The sequence below is a fragment of the Microtus oregoni genome, unplaced genomic scaffold (genome assembly GCF_018167655.1).
Source record: "Microtus oregoni isolate MIOR12 unplaced genomic scaffold, Mior012 000013F_ref0000133, whole genome shotgun sequence".
Classification (NCBI taxonomy): Eukaryota; Metazoa; Chordata; class Mammalia; order Rodentia; family Cricetidae; genus Microtus; species Microtus oregoni.
Genome location: NW_024543072.1, coordinates 24,488,177 through 24,505,684, shown reverse-complemented (window position 1 = coordinate 24,505,684; position 17,508 = coordinate 24,488,177). Strand labels below are relative to the sequence as shown.

General features: G+C 43.6%; 1 protein-coding gene across 2 annotated transcripts in view; it reads left to right on the top strand.

Annotated features, from left to right (window-relative positions):
• The first annotated feature begins 1,326 nt into the window (after positions 1-1,326).
• Synpr (synaptoporin) overlaps positions 1,327-17,508 on the top strand; it is a 317,060-nt gene continuing 300,878 nt past the window's right edge. Inside the window, exons 1-2 of one of the 2 annotated variants that reach the window (XM_041662900.1) lie at positions 1,327-1,579; positions 1,714-1,779. In XM_041662900.1, coding sequence (XP_041518834.1) covers positions 1,562-1,579; positions 1,714-1,779 — 84 coding nt within the window. In that variant the 5' untranslated portion in view covers positions 1,327-1,561. The remainder of the gene's footprint in view (positions 1,580-1,713; positions 1,780-17,508) is intronic. The other variant, XM_041662902.1, reaches the window with a different exon arrangement.

The following is a 17,508-nucleotide window of genomic DNA, read 5'->3' as shown; positions in this document are numbered from 1 at the left end:
ATTAAATACACCCCTCACATATTCTGACACACTCCAAGCCTTTTTGGCAAATCTTTGTAAACAGATGGACTCTTCTGTGTTGCTGGGAGACCACTTCACATGTAGAATCCAGTCCAAAGGGAGAAGAAAGGGCTGAACAGGGTGATGGACCTGCCCACTTCTCTCCCTTATTCCCCATTTTCTCCTTCCTCTATGCTTTCTGCATCTCCGTTTTTAATTCAGCTCAGGCTCAGTGCCTGCAAGCTGAACAGCACTGAGCAGGTCATTTCCCCTCAGCGAGCTCCAGTGTCCTCATGTCAAAATGGAGGCTAACACTATTAACCCGTGGGTGTTCCGTGACTAGTTAATGAAATGAGGGTGTCTGTTAATCTCTCAGCAAGGTGTTTCCTTGATTGACAGAACTCCATCGTTGCTGCTGATTATATGCAGCAAGGTTGACCCATTAAGGGGCGGGGGTGAGCTACTTCTCATTAAATTCTAAGCAGAGCTGGAATCTGGTTGGGGTGGAAACTGTTTCTTATCTATCAGTATTTTGGAAAAGTTCATTTAGGGGATTTTCACGAGGTTCAAAGAGACCACGTAGGCTTGAAATGTCCTTTAAGTTCGAGGCCAGTTTAGTCCTTCATGTATTAGTTCTAATCCCATCTGTTTTCTACTTTTAAAATAAGGCGAATTTGCTACGGACCTCACACATGGTCCGGAAGATTACCTAGCTGCCTGGTACCCAGTGCTATAGCCAAGATCAATTGATTTCGGTTCCTACCACTCTATGCTGACACCCCTCACCCCTCACCCATCCCCAAACACACACACACACCTGTCTCCCTCTCCAGTTGTCCCTCTCTCTTACCACCCCTGTCTCTCTCCAGTCTACACCCAGGTTTCCTCCCCGCCCCTACTTCCTGGAGGAGAATAAGCAGTGTGCTGTCTGAAGCTGGACCCCAGAGTCTGAAACTGTCCAGCCACACAAGGAAGCCTTTCCATGCAGGCTTTGAGAAATGACTGGCATGATCCATGATTTCTTCGTCAGAGAAGTCACCAGAATGAATGTAAATGCATGTCTTCACTGAGAGTGGGTGTTCTTTTCTCACCGGGGAAACCTCTTGCAGGGGACAGCCTTCTTGCTGAGGACGTGAGCTTACTGTGGTCAGTCAACAGCCCCCAAAGTTTCCCCGGAGCCCAGAGCTGCGCGCGCTGGGCCTGGACCAATGAGCGCAGGTTGTGCCTAGCCCACCCGGACGCCCTCCCCGTGGAGCGTGCGGCTGGCCAATGACAGCCTGGCCCCGACGGCTTGCCTTTCTCCCCTCCCCTGTTGCTGCTCCTTTGCCCACTCTGCCCCGCCCACCCCTCTCCTGCTCCGTTTGCCTCACGCAGCGCTAGCTCAAGAGCGCCTGGCGCAGCGGAGCCTCAGCTAGCAGTCACCGGCTGCCTTCTCTTCCTGCCGGAGTCCCGGGTCAGCTGCTCAAGGCCTGAATTGGCTTCTGACCCTGGGGACCGTGGGTCAGACGAACTTCATCCCTGAAGGGAACTGGCGCGGGAGAAGACGTAGCAAGGGCGAGTCATGGACCCTGTGAGCCAGGTAGAACTGAACAGGACGGGCAAAGCAGCTGGCCTAAGGTTGGGGAATGCCGGGGACCCTGACACCTGGACAGGTGTCCTCAGTCCCCCGCTCATACTTTTTTTCTTTCTCTCCCTTGCCTTATTCATCCGTAGTTGGCTTCGGCGGGCACCTTTCGGGCGCTGAAGGAACCCCTTGCCTTCCTGCGAGCCCTGGAGTTGGTGAGTAGCTGGGAGGCAGCAGCTGCCAGGTAGAAAGAGGTCAGGTGGGGCGCTCTCCACGGGGGTCTATTCACAGCTTGGGGTTCAGCCTCCGTCAATCCTGCCTTCTCTTGAGCTGCTCGTCAGTCCGGGGATGCTAGGTAGGGTCGAGGTCACACTGGGATTCCAGGGGGAATATGAATGCATTTGTTCAGGAGCTAGAATCATCTCCCTGGGAAGCGTTCTGGCCAGCAGGGTCTGGTGGGGGAGCGGGAGAGGTGGGAAGGAGAAGAAACCTCCAGGGTGCCTGGCTTCTTCCCTGGTCCCCTGTGAGCCTGAGGCTAGACGGGGTAGGTATCCAGGACCGCTTGGATGAAGAGCTGGGAGGACTTGTTCAAAGTGGAAAAGTTGGTCAGCACTGGGACAGCTTCTGTTCTGGACGGGATACTCTGCTCTGAGATCACTGATCTGCTGGATAGAGGGCTACTCCAGGAGGCTTTAGAGACAGGATAGTAGAGTGAGCAAGGACTTCTCTACCGTGGATATTCCTCTTGGATTCTTCTTGCTTTCCCCAGACGAATTCTTCATCAGCTTTCTCCCAAGGTTGAGCTGTGGGAAGTTATATCGCTCCTCTGGTTTGTTTCTGCTTTAAAAACCCATCTCAAGAGTCCTATGTAATTTGTCTGTAGACAGGAGCAAGGCACAAAAATGGTTACTCTCGAGGCCTCCTGTAGCGATGGCAATGCTGTTGGCTGGACTAATAGTTATCAGGAGTGAAGTCTGTGGGTCACACATTTCCTCTTGCTAGGAGCTCTGCAAGGCTAGAGAAGCCATCAGAACACAAAGTTCAAAGCCCGTCATGTGGCATTAATCACAGGCGCTAACACGGACTAGCTAGGAAATTATGTAAGAGCCTGTTCCATGCTTCAGAGACAGAGACAAAGAGTGTGTCTGGATTTGACTACACGAAAGTGTGACGCATGTTTACATTGTAGCCTTGGTAATCACACCTGCCCTGTGCATTGGTCGGAACAACAGTGCTTGATTGGATGATCAGTTTAACCTCTTCAGGAAAGTTCTTTAAGAAGGCTCCAGCTGCCAGCTTTCAGTAGGCTATTCTGATACTGTTTCCCTTATGCACGTGGTGTGTGTGTGTGTGTGTGTGTGTGTGTGTGTGTGTGTATACCAAGGCAGCCACAGTGCACATGTGAGATCAGAAGACAATATGAGAGTTAGTTCTCTCATTCCGCTTATTTAGATTTCTGGGATGGGATTCAGACTGTCAAGTTTGGCAGTATGGGCTTTTAGCTGCCAGGAGATTCGGCCAACCTTAATATTGTTTTGTTGTTGTTGTTACTTATTTGGTTTTGTGTGGGGTTTTTTTGTTTTTTGTTTTTGTTTTTTTGTTTGTTTGTTTGTTTGTTTGTTTTTGCCAAGTCCAACAAGTTATGCTGGTTTCACAGTTGAAGGATCTTTTGGTCGGCTTCCTTAACCTCCTCCTTGAATTCTTTTACTTAGCCATTTAACCAGACATTCTTGTGGAGTGACTTCTTAAAAGTCAAAATAGTATTTTAGTTGCCAGCTTACTTGACCCCTAAGTTCAGAAGCGTGACATCGCTTTCTGATATAACCTGCAACTCTCCTACATTGTCATTCTTAAAGGAATTTTTGCCCCTGCTCACAAGGTCTCTGCCGATAAATTTCAAAGCCTGGCCAGTCTGGGAGTTTGTTTGGATCACAGCTTTCTAGACACCAAATCAGAACATGAGGAAGCCGTTCATCCACCGTCACTCTGAACAAAGTCCTTTAGGTAATTCTCAGATGCGCCAGTGCTGGCGGAACACCACTCTGGGGTACACACTACCTCTTCAGGATGCAAAGGCACTGCCATTTACCTCCCTTCACCTTTGTGAGCATCATTTGCTTTTCGCTCTTCGCATTCCAGGCCTAGAGAAAATGTTTGTCTCCCCCGCCCCCAGCTGAAATGCTGGATCCTCGATAAAGTGTGTCTCCTACCTCCCATTTCTGCCCCTAAATTGAGTTACTGATCCACCACATTCCCGAGCTTCTGTTCCTTTAGTCATTTATGCACAGGAAGCATCACTCTGTATTTCATTTATTGTAGGTTCTTTTTATTGAGAGTGAAAGATTACAGTACTGGGCAGAGGAAGAGTCGGCTTATACCCATGTGTGTGGACAGTGGCATGTGGAGCCTCTCTGACACACACACACACACACACACACACACACACACTCAGGTGATGACAGTAACTTCCGGTGGAAGTACAGTCTCCTAGTACCATAGAATTTGTCCTGTCTCTCTTTCACTAGCCCCTTTCAGAACACTTGGCAAATAGCAAGTGATCGGAAAAACTGTCCGTTGGTAATGACCGTGTGCATAGACTTTCCCAGTTCCTCTGTTTCTGTAGAAGCTGATACAGTGATAGAAAGTGGCTTTGAAGACGAGTCTCCAATCCTTAAACTACAATCCTTTTCAGCATCTATGCCCTAGGAATAAAACTCCACATAGAGATATCTGCTCCATAAGCCACTCGGGTTTCTCTTCTAAATCGCCTTCAATTGGATAGCTGTTACATCAGAGATTTCTTTCTCGGAGTTCTGAAGGCAGGGAGTTTCCACCAAAGGCTGGCAGATTCTGTGTCTGGCAAGGACTCCCTCTCTGGTTCGCAGATGGCACCTTCTCGCTGTCCTTATCTGCCCTTTGTAAGGGCACTCATGTGTTCACGAGGGCTCTGTCCTTGGGAGTGACACATGTCTCATCTGATACTGCCACTTTGGGGATTATGTGTTAACGTGTAAATGTTGGAAGATACATGCACCTCTAACCCACACCATTACGTTCAATAGCATCTATTGCAACACCGTTTGCAGTAGGAAGGAATGGCAACAGCTAATAAATCCACCTAGACAAATACAGGTGTAATTTGTGTAAATGATGAAATATATTACCATTAAAGACAATTAACTTAGCACTCATGTACATGGAGATTGAGGCCTGTAGTCCTCATTGATACAATTATTGTCAAGAAACGAATCCAGGCATAGTGGTGTACAACTGTACTCCAAGCAGTATGGAGGCTGAGGCAGGAGGATCCGCTTGGGATACACAGTGAGAGCCTGCATCAAAAAAAAAAAAAATTCTTAAAAAGTAGAAAAGAAAGAAAATAAGCTTTTCTTTCTTTTAAAAATAGGTCATAAAACTTTAAATAAAGAAGAACAACACTCATTGTGTTAATCCGATTGTAATCGATGAGCTCCGTCCGATGTTCTGGGTACCTGCGCAGTGCAACATGCTATTTACAGAAAAGAAAGTCGTGTGTGTGTGTGTGTGTGTGTGTGTGTGTGTGTGTCGGGGGGGGAGGGAGAGTTAATATGAACATAAAGGGACACATATCAATATATACAACTGAGCTATAAATAGTGATTTTTTGACAAGATATAACTTGCTAGTCAGTAGTAGAGAATGGGGCAAATAAGCCATGAAAATCAAAATTGCAGACATATCACTTTTCTGCATTCATACATGTGAATGATGTATAGGAATTCACATTGTAAGTGGTTTTTTCAATGAATTTCCAGAGGCCTTCTCTCCTTTGGGGCTTATAGCCCCTGGGAAGCTATGTGGAAGATACATGTGTGCATGTTCTTTCCTAAGAGAGCTTGTGGATGCAGTCAACCTGAGGCCTTAATGTTGTGGAAAAGCATGGATGGAAAAGCCTTATTCATTTTCAAGCGTCTCTGGGCAAGACTTTCCTGTCCTGATTTCTACTTAAATGAGGTCAGGGGACTTTCACCTACTCTTCACAACCAGAGGTTCAAAGCACAGACCCGACTCCGGTAGTGTTTCACTTTTTCACAGCTGAAAAATGATGTGCTGTGAATTGCTTAACCCGCTATTTGGAAGTGTTACAGCTCAACTTACCCTGGTTTTCTATTTGAAAAGCTATGCACTTATCATCCTGTCTTCTACTGGCCTTTCTTATTTTGCTACTTTACACTGCAAGTAGGTCCCCCAATGTGTGCAAACACTTTGTTCCCCCAACGTGTACAAACACATTATTTCTTCCTCTCGCTACCCAATGTGTGTAAACACATTATTCCCCCTTGTGTAAACAAATTACATATTTCTTCTGCTGTCTATAAAACCTGGGTTTGTACCGTGGAATTTGTGGGAAGTGGACTCAACATGTTCGTGTTGCTCAGGACACAATAATGCTTCAAACACTAGCGCTGTTGGAGCAGTACTGAAGGACTACTTCCCCTTGGTGATGTTGTGTGGCTTAACTAGTCCCCTAGCGCTATGCTGTAGCTTGACTAGTCCTCTAGCACTATCCCGTGTGGCTTAGCTAGTCCTTCAGCACTATCTTGTGTGGCTTGACTAGTCCCCCAGCACTATGCCGTTTGGCTTGAGTAGTCCCCTAGCATTATCCTGTGTGGCTTGACTAGTCCTCCAGCACTATGCCATGTGGCTTGACTAGTCTTCTAGCGCTATCCTGTGTGGCTTGACTAGTCCTCCAGCACTATGCCATGTGGCTTGACTAGTCCTCTAGCACTATCCTGTGTGGCTTGACTAGTCCTCTAGAGCTATCCTCCGTGGCTTTACTAGTCTTCTAGCACTATCCCGTGTGGCTTGACTAGTCCTTTGGCATTACACTGCAGCTCCAGATTCTGCCCTTAAGGAATCAACTTGCCCAAGTCCTCTAATCCTTATCTCTGATATCTATAATTTTACTATAACGTCTACTATTTACGACTTCACATTTTTATCCTAACCTTTGTTTCTGCCCCTCTACCTTCCCAATGAAGCTTGTCAGTCCAAAAATGCATGTGGTCTATTTAGAGGGTCACACTAGCATTTATATAGCATCCATTCCTAAAGCTAAATTCTAAGCTATGGTCTTATAGAAATACCACACGTCTGTCTCTCTGCTTCCTTTCTATCAAGAGATATCACACGTGACTCCTGGTACTAGTAACAACCCATCGGCACCTATAGCAGAGTGTGATATAGTGACGCTCTATGGATGAGAGAAGGGAGACAATCACATTCCTCTACAAGCTTCAGATGAAGGTACATCTTCTGTGTCATGTTGTTCTGTAAAACATTATTTCACCGTGGGGCTCAGGGATGCTAGCTAACTCCCGGAGAGCAAAGCCATTGGAAATGCCACAGCAAAGACTTGCCAGCGTCGCTCTGACTGTATCCCTCTAAATTCTACAGCCTTCTTCCTTCCATGCGGCAGGCCCTGGGTGTCTCTGGTCTCAAAGTTTCAAAGAAGATTTAAAAGCCAATGCTGCCGTACTTGGTGTTACCTATCACTTTCCTCAAGATAGATATTTGAGATCTTTTCTGGAAAAGTCAAGGAATGTCTGCTTTTAGAGAAAATTCAACAGCTATCTGTTGTCTTTTATATTTGATTTTATTTTCTGTTCATTAGTAGCTAACCAAGCAAGTTTTAATTTAAAATCGTTTTTCCACATAAAATGTCCACAAAAGTCTTTCATTATAAAGCCAATAATCTAATCACATCGTATGATCATTCTTTTGTTTTTACATACAAGAAGCAACTCCTTTTCCCCTCTACTATAAGCAAGATGGAGAACTGTAACATAAAACGTCAAAATCCAGAGTGGTAGTCTTCCATTAAGGGTCTGATGAATCTAAAGCTAAGGTAATATGTACTTACTGATAACCCTCTCACCTCTGACAAAACTGTGTTCAGTTGGGGTATGAAGGGATACATGTGTGATGCAAAGCAACACCCCAGAATTCAGCCCCTGAGGCTGCTCTGAGCTTACTGGGGCAGGTGGCATAAGAGCCCGTCAGAACAGGAGAAAATGAGGGAATAGAATTTCTCCGAGAGGACTCAACTCTCTCCCTCTCCCAGGTGAAGAGTGAGAAGGAAAATGGTTATGTGTTCGGCTTTAAAAATTCCAGCTCTGCAAGATACGTGTGCGCAGGACTGTGACCTCCCTCGTCTTTGTCTCCTGTAGGCTGTATTTGATTTCTGCTGCGTTTGTACTTATCCTAGTCTACTGGCTCAGCCAATCAAACGGGAATGGTGAAAGTCGTCAAGGCAGCGCGGATGCTGGACAAGGATCTGGCAGAGCTGAGCCGTGTGTTGGCCTCAGTGTCACTCTTGGTTTTGAGCTCCTTGTGTTGCATGTTTGGGGGACTTTCAGTGTTTGTATTATTTGGGGATATTGAATTGATGGGAAATTACTTATGAATCATTTGTGCCTTTTCCCAAGAATACTTCTTCTAATCTCTTCAGGAAAGTCCTAAGCATGCTACCCCATCCCACTTCTAGGGAGATATCCTTATCTGCTTGAAGGTCTTCCTTACACGTTGGAGGTTGTGACTCTCATAAAGAAGTCAGAGGTCTCTTTATGAGGCTATGCGACATTCTTTAAAACATCTGCCCTTGTACTGTACTTACTCAGCAACAAGATAATGAAAACAAGGTCAACTCTAAAAGATCAACAAGATTCGGTGGCCTAGAGGATTTGTCCACAGATCAGATTACAAGCCCCTTCCGACTGTACACTCAGGCGACTACAATGCATGTACAGCAAAAGAGTTAGAGTAGCCAAAGTTACCTCTGCCATACACAGGGACTTATGTTGATGGGCAAGAAACAGTGTGGAAAGATGATAAAAGAATGAGATGTCAGGACCTTCTTTTCTTAGAACAACTAGCTCGTGCAGAGCCACTGTGGCGTCTTATGACCAAGGAGCAAAAGAGTGACAAGATTAGACATACAAATAAATTCTATAAAGATATGAAATTTAAAGCATTAAAATATGTCAGAAATTGAATAATAACTGCAGCAGCTTTCGCCTGAGGGTTTTTCCTGGACACTCGGACCATTGAGAGTTAATAATACACTACTCGGAGGAGCATGACAATCTTCCCAAGCTGGTTTGGAAATTGTCTTAATATCTAATGTCCTTGAAGCCACAAAGAACTGCCAGCCCAAGAGAACAGGCTACCGTATGCTTCTGGATTCTTAAAAATTAGGTTATGGGGTTGATGAGTAAAAATAATTACAAAAGATAACTGTTTATCAATGATGCCTAAACCTAAGGGAACGTGATTGCAAAAGATAACTCAGTTTATCAGCCATGACCAAAAGATATGCAAGAGGAAGTGAAACACGTGTCCGAAACCAAAAATTATAGAATCTCTGCATTGGAACAACATGAATCTATCTATGCTCAATAAATTTCTGTATAAATAAAGAAGTGCCCCATGGCTGGTCAGTCGGGTTCTAAGACTGTAGCCACAAACATGGCCTGGCTCACTCCTATCACGCCTGTTCCGCCTCTGCTCTGGAACCTGTCAACCACAGGAGCATGTCGCCAGCAGTTCACGGTGTTAGCTCAGCCTTACTCTAAGAATGTTTCCCACCTGTGCATTGGAGAGAACGCCCCTTTCCCGCGTCCCCATCTTGTCAGGAATTTTAAAGGAAATCATGCTTTTCAAAGTCCACGGTGGCGGAGCGAGTTTCTAACAAGGAAAGATGGTGCTTCTGCTGGTGAATAGCAAAGGGCTGCTGGATGGAGGCTGTGCTGAGGTGTGAGGTGTAGGAGCTTGAGCTCTGCCCCCCACAGGGCTGAGACCTTCTTTCTTCAACAGCCTGCACCCTGTAACCTTTGCCTCGGCCTCCTCAGAAGTTACAAGAATGAGAAATGATCGGACTGGAGAGATCACTCAGTCAGTAAAGTGCATGTTTGCAAGAATGAAAACTAGAGTTGGATCCTCAGAAGCCATGGCAAAAGCCAGGCGTGGTGGTATGTGCTTATGATCCTAACAGTGGGAGTTGGAAACAGGAAGTCCTTGGGGCTTGCTCTTCAATCAAATCAGCCTGCTAAAGCTGATGAGTAGCAGGTCAGGCTGCATAGCTCAGTGTTCAGTGACCCAAGCAGCAAGAGTCCTTAACAAGGGGGCTAACACTGCAGTGTTTTAGACACTGCACTGCCCTGCCCTGTATTTATTCTGCATGTTTCTTACTCCTTCTAAGCAGGATTCACATCCAACATTCTGGAAGATGGAATACAATTGCCTCGGCTGGTTCTTTTTTTCAATTTAGCCCAACTATCAACCCAGGTCATATCATAAGCCAAGAAACTAGTGTATAGATTCAGTGCCCACAGGCCAATGTCCACTGTTATTCTGTCCCTTGTGGCTAGGTTTGAAAGGGTCATGAGAGTCAAATCGTTCTCTTCTAGACCGCCCTTTCCAATGGAGCTGTAGGAGGGACAGTCTCTAAAGTTATGGGCACAACAGGCCCAAAGACGGGTCTGCATGAAGGTGATAAAAAGAGATGATTTCCAGGGCTGGAGAGATAGATCAGAGGTTAAAAGTTCTGGCTGCTTTTCCAGATGGCTCAAATTCAATCGCCAGCACCCACGAGGCAGCTCACAACTGTCTGGAACTCCAAGACATCCTTACACAGACATAGACACAGGCAAAACACCAGTGCACATAAGAATAAAAGTTATTAAAAATAGATTATTTCCAACAGATGACCAGACACTGTAAATATGTGTGTGGTGTATGTGCTCTGTATGGTGTGTGTGTGTGTGTGTGTGTGTGTGTGTGTGTGTGTGTGTGTAGTGTATGTGCTTATGTATGTGTTGTGTTTGAGTGTGTTTTTGTGTGGAGTTGTATGTCTTTGTATGTGACACACACGTGTGTGTAGTGTGTGTGTATGGTATGTTGAGTATGTGTGTTTATGTGTGTATTGTGCTGTGTTTGTGCTTGATGTGTGTGTGTGTGGATTATGTGTGTGTTTCTGTATGTATTGTGTTATGCTTGAGTGTGTTTGAAGTGTATACATTTGTGTATGGGGTGTGTGTATGTGAAGTATGTACATTTATATATGGACTGTGTAGTGTTTATGTGTGTGTAATATGTGCATTTATGGATGTGTTGTGTTGTGTTTGTATGTGGTGTATGTGTGGTATGTGCGTGTTTTGTGTGTCCATTGATGTGCTAGAAAATAGGGAATGTGTAGAACTATCCATCGGCTTGCCTCACATGACAAGCGCTGTCTGTTTCATGAAGAGCAGGGATTATTTGATACGCAAAATCCACCTGAGGCTTGAGGAAATGTGGGTTTGAGTCCAATCAGCCATATGCTAGAGCTCTGGCCTTTTTAAATTTGTATTTGTTTTATTTGATTTTTTAAAGCCATGGTGTCCTCACTGGCCCACTGAAATCAAATGGGTGTCGTTAAGTGTCACATCTGTGACTTACTTGTACTGGTTAAATTGTAGCAAAAACTCCGGCAGTGTCTGGTTGGTACTGCAGCTGTGGGACTGGACCTGGGGAAGACCTGGATGATGATGCTATTGTATTCACAGTTGTAGTGAACCCACTCCAGCCTTCTAGCTCTGTATAAACAGTTTGATCCGTGTTATACTGTCACTGCCGCGTCAGTGGTGTGTGCGTGCGTGTGTGTGTGTGTGTGTGTGTGTGTGTGTGTTTCTATTATCTTCCCACTGGAAAAGGTGCATAGTGAGATGACCATAAACCATATACGAATAGCGTTAACTCTAATATATGCATACAAGCAGTTTTCCGATTTCTGTGCATGGTTTATTTGACTTTTATTATATTCTGAGGATTAATTAACAACCTTGTTTATACATGGAGAGGTCAAATCATTTGCCTGAGGGCAGACAATTAGCAAGTAATAAAGGATGTGAATCTAATCAGACACCAAATCCATGCCCTGAATCATCTTTATGAACGCTCTCCATTAGTAGAGACTCCTCATCCCTACCTAGATCTGCAGCATCACTGATTTCCCCATTGACAATAATAACAGAAAAGGCATGCATCTATACCTGCACTTATCATATACTAATAATATGCAAGACTTTAGGAATTTAAATTTTTTCTCCTTGTTCTTTTTACTGTCAAATGCGACCAGAAAATAAGACAAAATCTAAATGCTAAGTGCCCTCAAAATAGCTTCGGGGACTTTCTTACTGCTCAAAAATTATTCCGGTTTCTTCAGAAAATTTTATTTATCTTCTATATCTTATAGAATATTCATTTACTAGTTCACTCCTTAAAGAAATTCAAATTCAGTAATCTGTTATGGACATATGCCCAAGAAGACATCTGGGGAATTTAAGAAATCTCTAGATACTTAGCAAGATGATAAACACTTAAATCTTTGGATGTTCGGGAAATTGCTTAAGCCAAGTGTGTTCCGTCATTGATGATGGGGCATGAGTGAATTCGTCTGCTTCCTGTGTGTGTGAGAACCATGGTTCCTTAGTTTGTTATTTGGAGGATTTGTGTGCCACATAAGAAGACATTCCTCTGTGGTGTTAACAGGAAGTGCTCACCACCCATCTGGTCCATTGTAGATGGCTTGGCTCTGCTTCTCTATGATGTCATCACTTGAGGCTTTTGCTTGAACCTGATAGACAGGTACAGATTGCTGACAGCGGGAGTCTTTCCTGGGACAGCGGGCCCGACTTACAAAGGGACAGGGTTTAGATTGAAGAAGGACTATAGTAAACTGGCAGGCACTGGCCCGCGATCTGACTGTAACATGGAGAACTTCAGAAACATCACATCTGGAAAAGGAGGTGGCTGGCCAAGTAGGGACTATAACATGATTTAGAATATGCTGAGAGGCCAGATGTGGCGGCACATACATTTAGTTCCAGAAGTCAGAGACAGGCAGACCTGTGAGTTCGAGGCCAGCTTGGTCTATATGGTGAGTTCTAGGTCATCTAGGGATCCACAGTGGTACTCTTGACTCAAAAGAGAAAATATGCTGGATTTGGAACCACTCAAATTTGAGCTAACCCACCACCTTGGATAACTTCACTGAGCTTCAACTTTCTTAGGGATTTTCACCTGCATTGAAAATGTATTAAAATTTTATCTAATAGCTAGGAATCCTTGGGCAAACTCCCATATCAATTTTTGAACTATAAAATGGGATGGGCTTTTAGAATACAAAACTATGAGATTAAATGGACTAAAAATGTATGAACGTTCCCATTCAAAGGCTCCTTGATGTTTACTGTCCCTACACTAAGAAATTAAAGCTTGCGTGGGGATGCAACTTGGTGCTAACACATATCTAGCGCTGAGTTAATCTTCAGCCTTGCAAAACACAAAAACAAAAACATCAAAGCAAACACAGGCTGAGGTCAAGAACCTGGGAAATTTTCCTATGGGGCAATACTCCACTGACTGCTTTTAATGTTCGTCTGCTACCACAGTTCTGTGAGGAAATAGGGAATGTGTGTTTTCATCTGTCGTAGCTATGAAATGAAGTTTGTTCAAGAACTGCCACTGTCAGACATCTCAATTTCTCTATGACGCTATTGAAAGAAAATGCACAATTATTCATGAGATCACCAACATCACTCAGGATTATATTTGAAATGTATTTTAAAGTATATCTGCACATTGGTAAAATGGTCCAATGGTTAGCAGCATTTTTTGTATAACCATGAGGGCCTGGGCTTTGATCCTAGCACCCCAGTGACATACAAGCCAGATATGGTCTTGTACACGCCTGCAACCACAGATCTATGACTGGGAGTGGAAATAGGGGAGATGCTGAGGCTTACTTGTTACCGGCCTTGACATAAAAAAAAAACCTGCACAAAATACAAGCACCAGTCTACTTGATATATTTGGCAGTATGGCATGTCTGAGAGAGGCAGGAGGTCATGCAGAGTTGCCTGAATGTTCTGCTTGCTTGATCACCAGATGTATTACTGAACCAACATACTTTAGAAGATCACTGCAAGACTTGAATGAAGATGGGCTGCTAAGTGGTCCAACTCAGAGAGCAATAGAAGAGGGTATCCAAGGCCCTCCTTTGGGCTCTGCACACAAACCCAAAGGAGAATGCACTAACAGAAATGTGTCTATATGCTAAGCACACACACATACATACACACACACACACACACACACACACACACACACGTGCAACATTGATTTTCAAAAGAACAAACAGGGCACCTATGTCCCTACTAGATAAAAAATAAAAATTTCAGTGCCAGAAATGGGTCAATTCTTTTGGAGTTATTGGACAGTGAGGTCACCCTGACCTCCAGACTTTGCAGGACATTGCTGTTGCTCTTTATTAACCACAAGCACTTGGTGGAAAGTTGTTATTGCTGAAGATACCACACACTGGAGTCATAGAACATAATGAAATCAAGTCAGTATACCTGGATGTTTCCTACCTAATAGCCCTAATAGCTTTCTTAGTGCCAAGAGGATGCAAGCTAATGGAGGAAAAAAATAATCACCAATTATACTCTGCTATAAACTCCATGCGCTACAACAATGGCAAGCCAGCCCCTTGGTACAATTGTGGTCAGAAACATGATGGAAGTCATTAAACACTCTCTGATTGGACTTAAGTCCTTTTCCTTATGTTGAAACTCTTATCTGGAACTATTGTCAGGGAAAGAACCTACGGCTGTATATGTCATAGGTTCTAGGAGAGAGCCTACTGCTTTGATTTGCTAAATAGACATGGTATTAAGCCAACTCCTAATGGTGTTTCATTGCCCCCATTGATGAACACATCTTTCGGCCATCGTCTGAGAACAGCTTCTCTTTACAAGAGATGGTGATTAACGTAGAGACCCACAACTGAAGGAAGAGAGTAAGAAAAAGAAGAATGCTCCACTTTAAAGGGAAAATATATACCACACCCTCTCTCCCAAGGCTCTTCGAACCTTGTAGAAGATGGGGGTAGAAAGAGTATAACAGCCGGAGGTGGTGGATAGCTTCAAGGAAACACCATCTAGACACGCAAGAGCTGCACACGCAAAGTCACAGCGTACAGAAAACCTGTGCAGACCCAAATCAGACACAAACCGAGCACCTAAAGAGAAGTTGGCCACACAATCTCACTCCTGGCCCTGGAGTGAATGGCAGTTACTAGTTGCTGGGGAAGAAAAAGCATTCGTTTTCTCTAATGTTATAGCCCCCATAAATGTACCATGTTTCGGTGGAAGAACACATGTCCAAGAATGTTTGGGCATCACACATTGTGATTGAAGGGTGTTCAAAAATAGTAGACGCAAAGTTGGGTTGGGGACAGGGAGGTGGCTCTGGGAAGAACTGGCAGTAAACACCATCAAAACTTGTATACCAAGCTCAAAACCCTCAAAGAAATCATAAAAATGTAAAAGATGATCAAGCGGTATGCCTCAAATTGAAAGAGCGTTGAACTTTAGCTACCTCGGAGGAAAGTAACATGCTTAGTAACAGAAGCAGGTAGAGTTGAAGATTAAGCATTGTTCTTTACTTCTCTGACCTTCAAACATGTACCTCGACCCATGTTCATCCAAGTCTTCCAGTGGCCTTCTAAAGCACACTGGTTTAGTAGTCCAGTCTCTGAGTGGCCAAGCATGGCCGTCAGCCATCCCCATGCAGCCACCTGCCTCTCTCTTGCATGCCGGGCTGCCAAACATACCAAGTAAGTAGGCTGGCGCTTGCATTCAAGAGTTAAGTGGTGGTGGTGGCTATGCTGTCATGGTAATTATAACGATTTTATGTATTCATGGTATGTCTATTAATTAAGATCCCCCAAATAAGCAAAAACCAGTAAGTAAAAATCACCCAGTATTTTGCGGAAAGCAAACTGAGCTAATGTTTTGAAAATAGACTTTAATATACTTCTGCATGCACATGCATTTTCTCTCCGAAATGATATGCTAATTTTCCAAGCCTGTTCTGTGAAACCAAGTATAATCATGTACCACACATGAGATTTTTTTTTTTATGAATAACAGGTGCTAACCAGGCTGTCACAGTGGTGACCTCATAAAGCTACAGCACAAATGAAAAGGTAGCTGCCTTAGCCTATGTAAGCAAACCATCATATGAAGGCCAGGGATGGTTCACCCAAGGATGCATGTTTCTCAAAACCTATTTCAAACATTAAGTGTTTGCGTCACAGACAACAGAAATCTCAAAGTTCTAAAACCCAAAGCTTCTGAATCCTTTCACGGTTCATGAGGAAGAATCTGAGCTGTCCTCTTCCCCCAAATCCTTGTGCTTTGGTGACGACAGTCTTTGGTTTCCTTGAGTTATGGATAATCCATCCTTCTAGTCTCTCTTCTTTCTATGACACGTTTGTGTGTGTATTTGTGTGTGTGTGTGTGTGTGTGTGTGTGTGTATGTGTATGTCTGCACATGATACCAGTCATATGAATTAGGCCCTTACTCTCCAACCGTACTCTAGAACACACAAATCTGATAACTTTAGCTGCTTGACCTTGGTTCCAAAGGAAGACACATTCTGAAGTCCTAGAGTTAGGATTTTGTCATAGGAATCTTTCTTCGAAAGTGGGAAGAAGGCCCAATGCCCTTGATAATATTTGAATCTTAGAATAAGGAATATTAGCCACTTGGTTTATCTCTTTAACATAGTGTGAATTGTGGTTCCATGCTTGCTACTAGATAAAATATCTCTCTCCATACCTTCAACATCTGTATACTGTGATAGTGTGTGCTTGTTATTGAGATCACTCACTAACCCATTAGTTTTCAAAAGCATATCATACTTTTCATAAAGCCTGTGAGCATCCTGTGAAGATTCACACTTCCTGTACCTCTAATACACTTAATTTTATTGTTTTTTTTTTTAAATTTTTGCATGTACCCATGTGCTCATGGAGACCAGAAGAGAACATCGTTTTTTATTCTATGTCTCTCTGCCTTATTCCCTTGAGTCAGGTCTATCACTGAAGCTTGAGCTCGGCTATTGATTCTCTTTTCACTGTACCTCATAGTGCTTGGATCACACACACACACACACACACACACACACACACACACACATGCACACACACACACGTGTGCGCCCTATTTTTAACATGGGTTCCAATGATTCCAAGTCTCAAATTCTACATGCATAGCAAGCTTTCTTACCCACCAATAAATTTCCCTGTTAGCCTAGTTTTTAGTTGGAGAGTGTCTGGCTCAAAGTACTACATATTTTAAAGATATTTGAAAAAAGAATAATTTAGTTGCCCCCCAGTATTGTGGTTCTGGAGAGATCATTCCCAGTTACATTTTTTTTTTTCTAATATAATGTGAAGCCTAGTTGAATCATTGCTTCTTTAATCTTGCATTGGGTAATTCTACATTCTTCATGAAGATTGTATTCTGGCTTTAATTTGGAAATACATAAATAAACAGAATTGATTTATGAAGCAATAGCCACAGCTGCCAAACTCATGCAATTATTTACATGGATCTTTATGTAAGCTGCTGCTTTTGACTTTCTGGGTCATGGTATGAGTCCACTGATTATTTAGAGCTCTATGTCCCAACTTGGCCAGACACAATTGTTGTCTATCTGAGATACAAGCAGACATGTGTGTGACTTTACCTTCAGAACACAAAATATTTCATACTGTATATTGAAGTTTAGACCATTCCAGTTTATATTTTGTTCGTATTGCACATTCAATGTACTTATTCCAATTATGTCTGATTTTATATTCAGGGATAGCCTAAGCTTCAGCCTGTATTCAGGGTGTTTTTGAAACTGCAGCTTGTATGTAGGAGCTCAAGTCAGACATGCCCAATTCTGTAGTGAGAATGTTGGAGGAGACTGGAGGTCCCCACAACATTACGGGTTCTCTTTTGGGAAAGACAAAATAGAAAGAGTGTTATTGTAGTATCAAGGGGAGTCGAGGCATAATACGGATTTT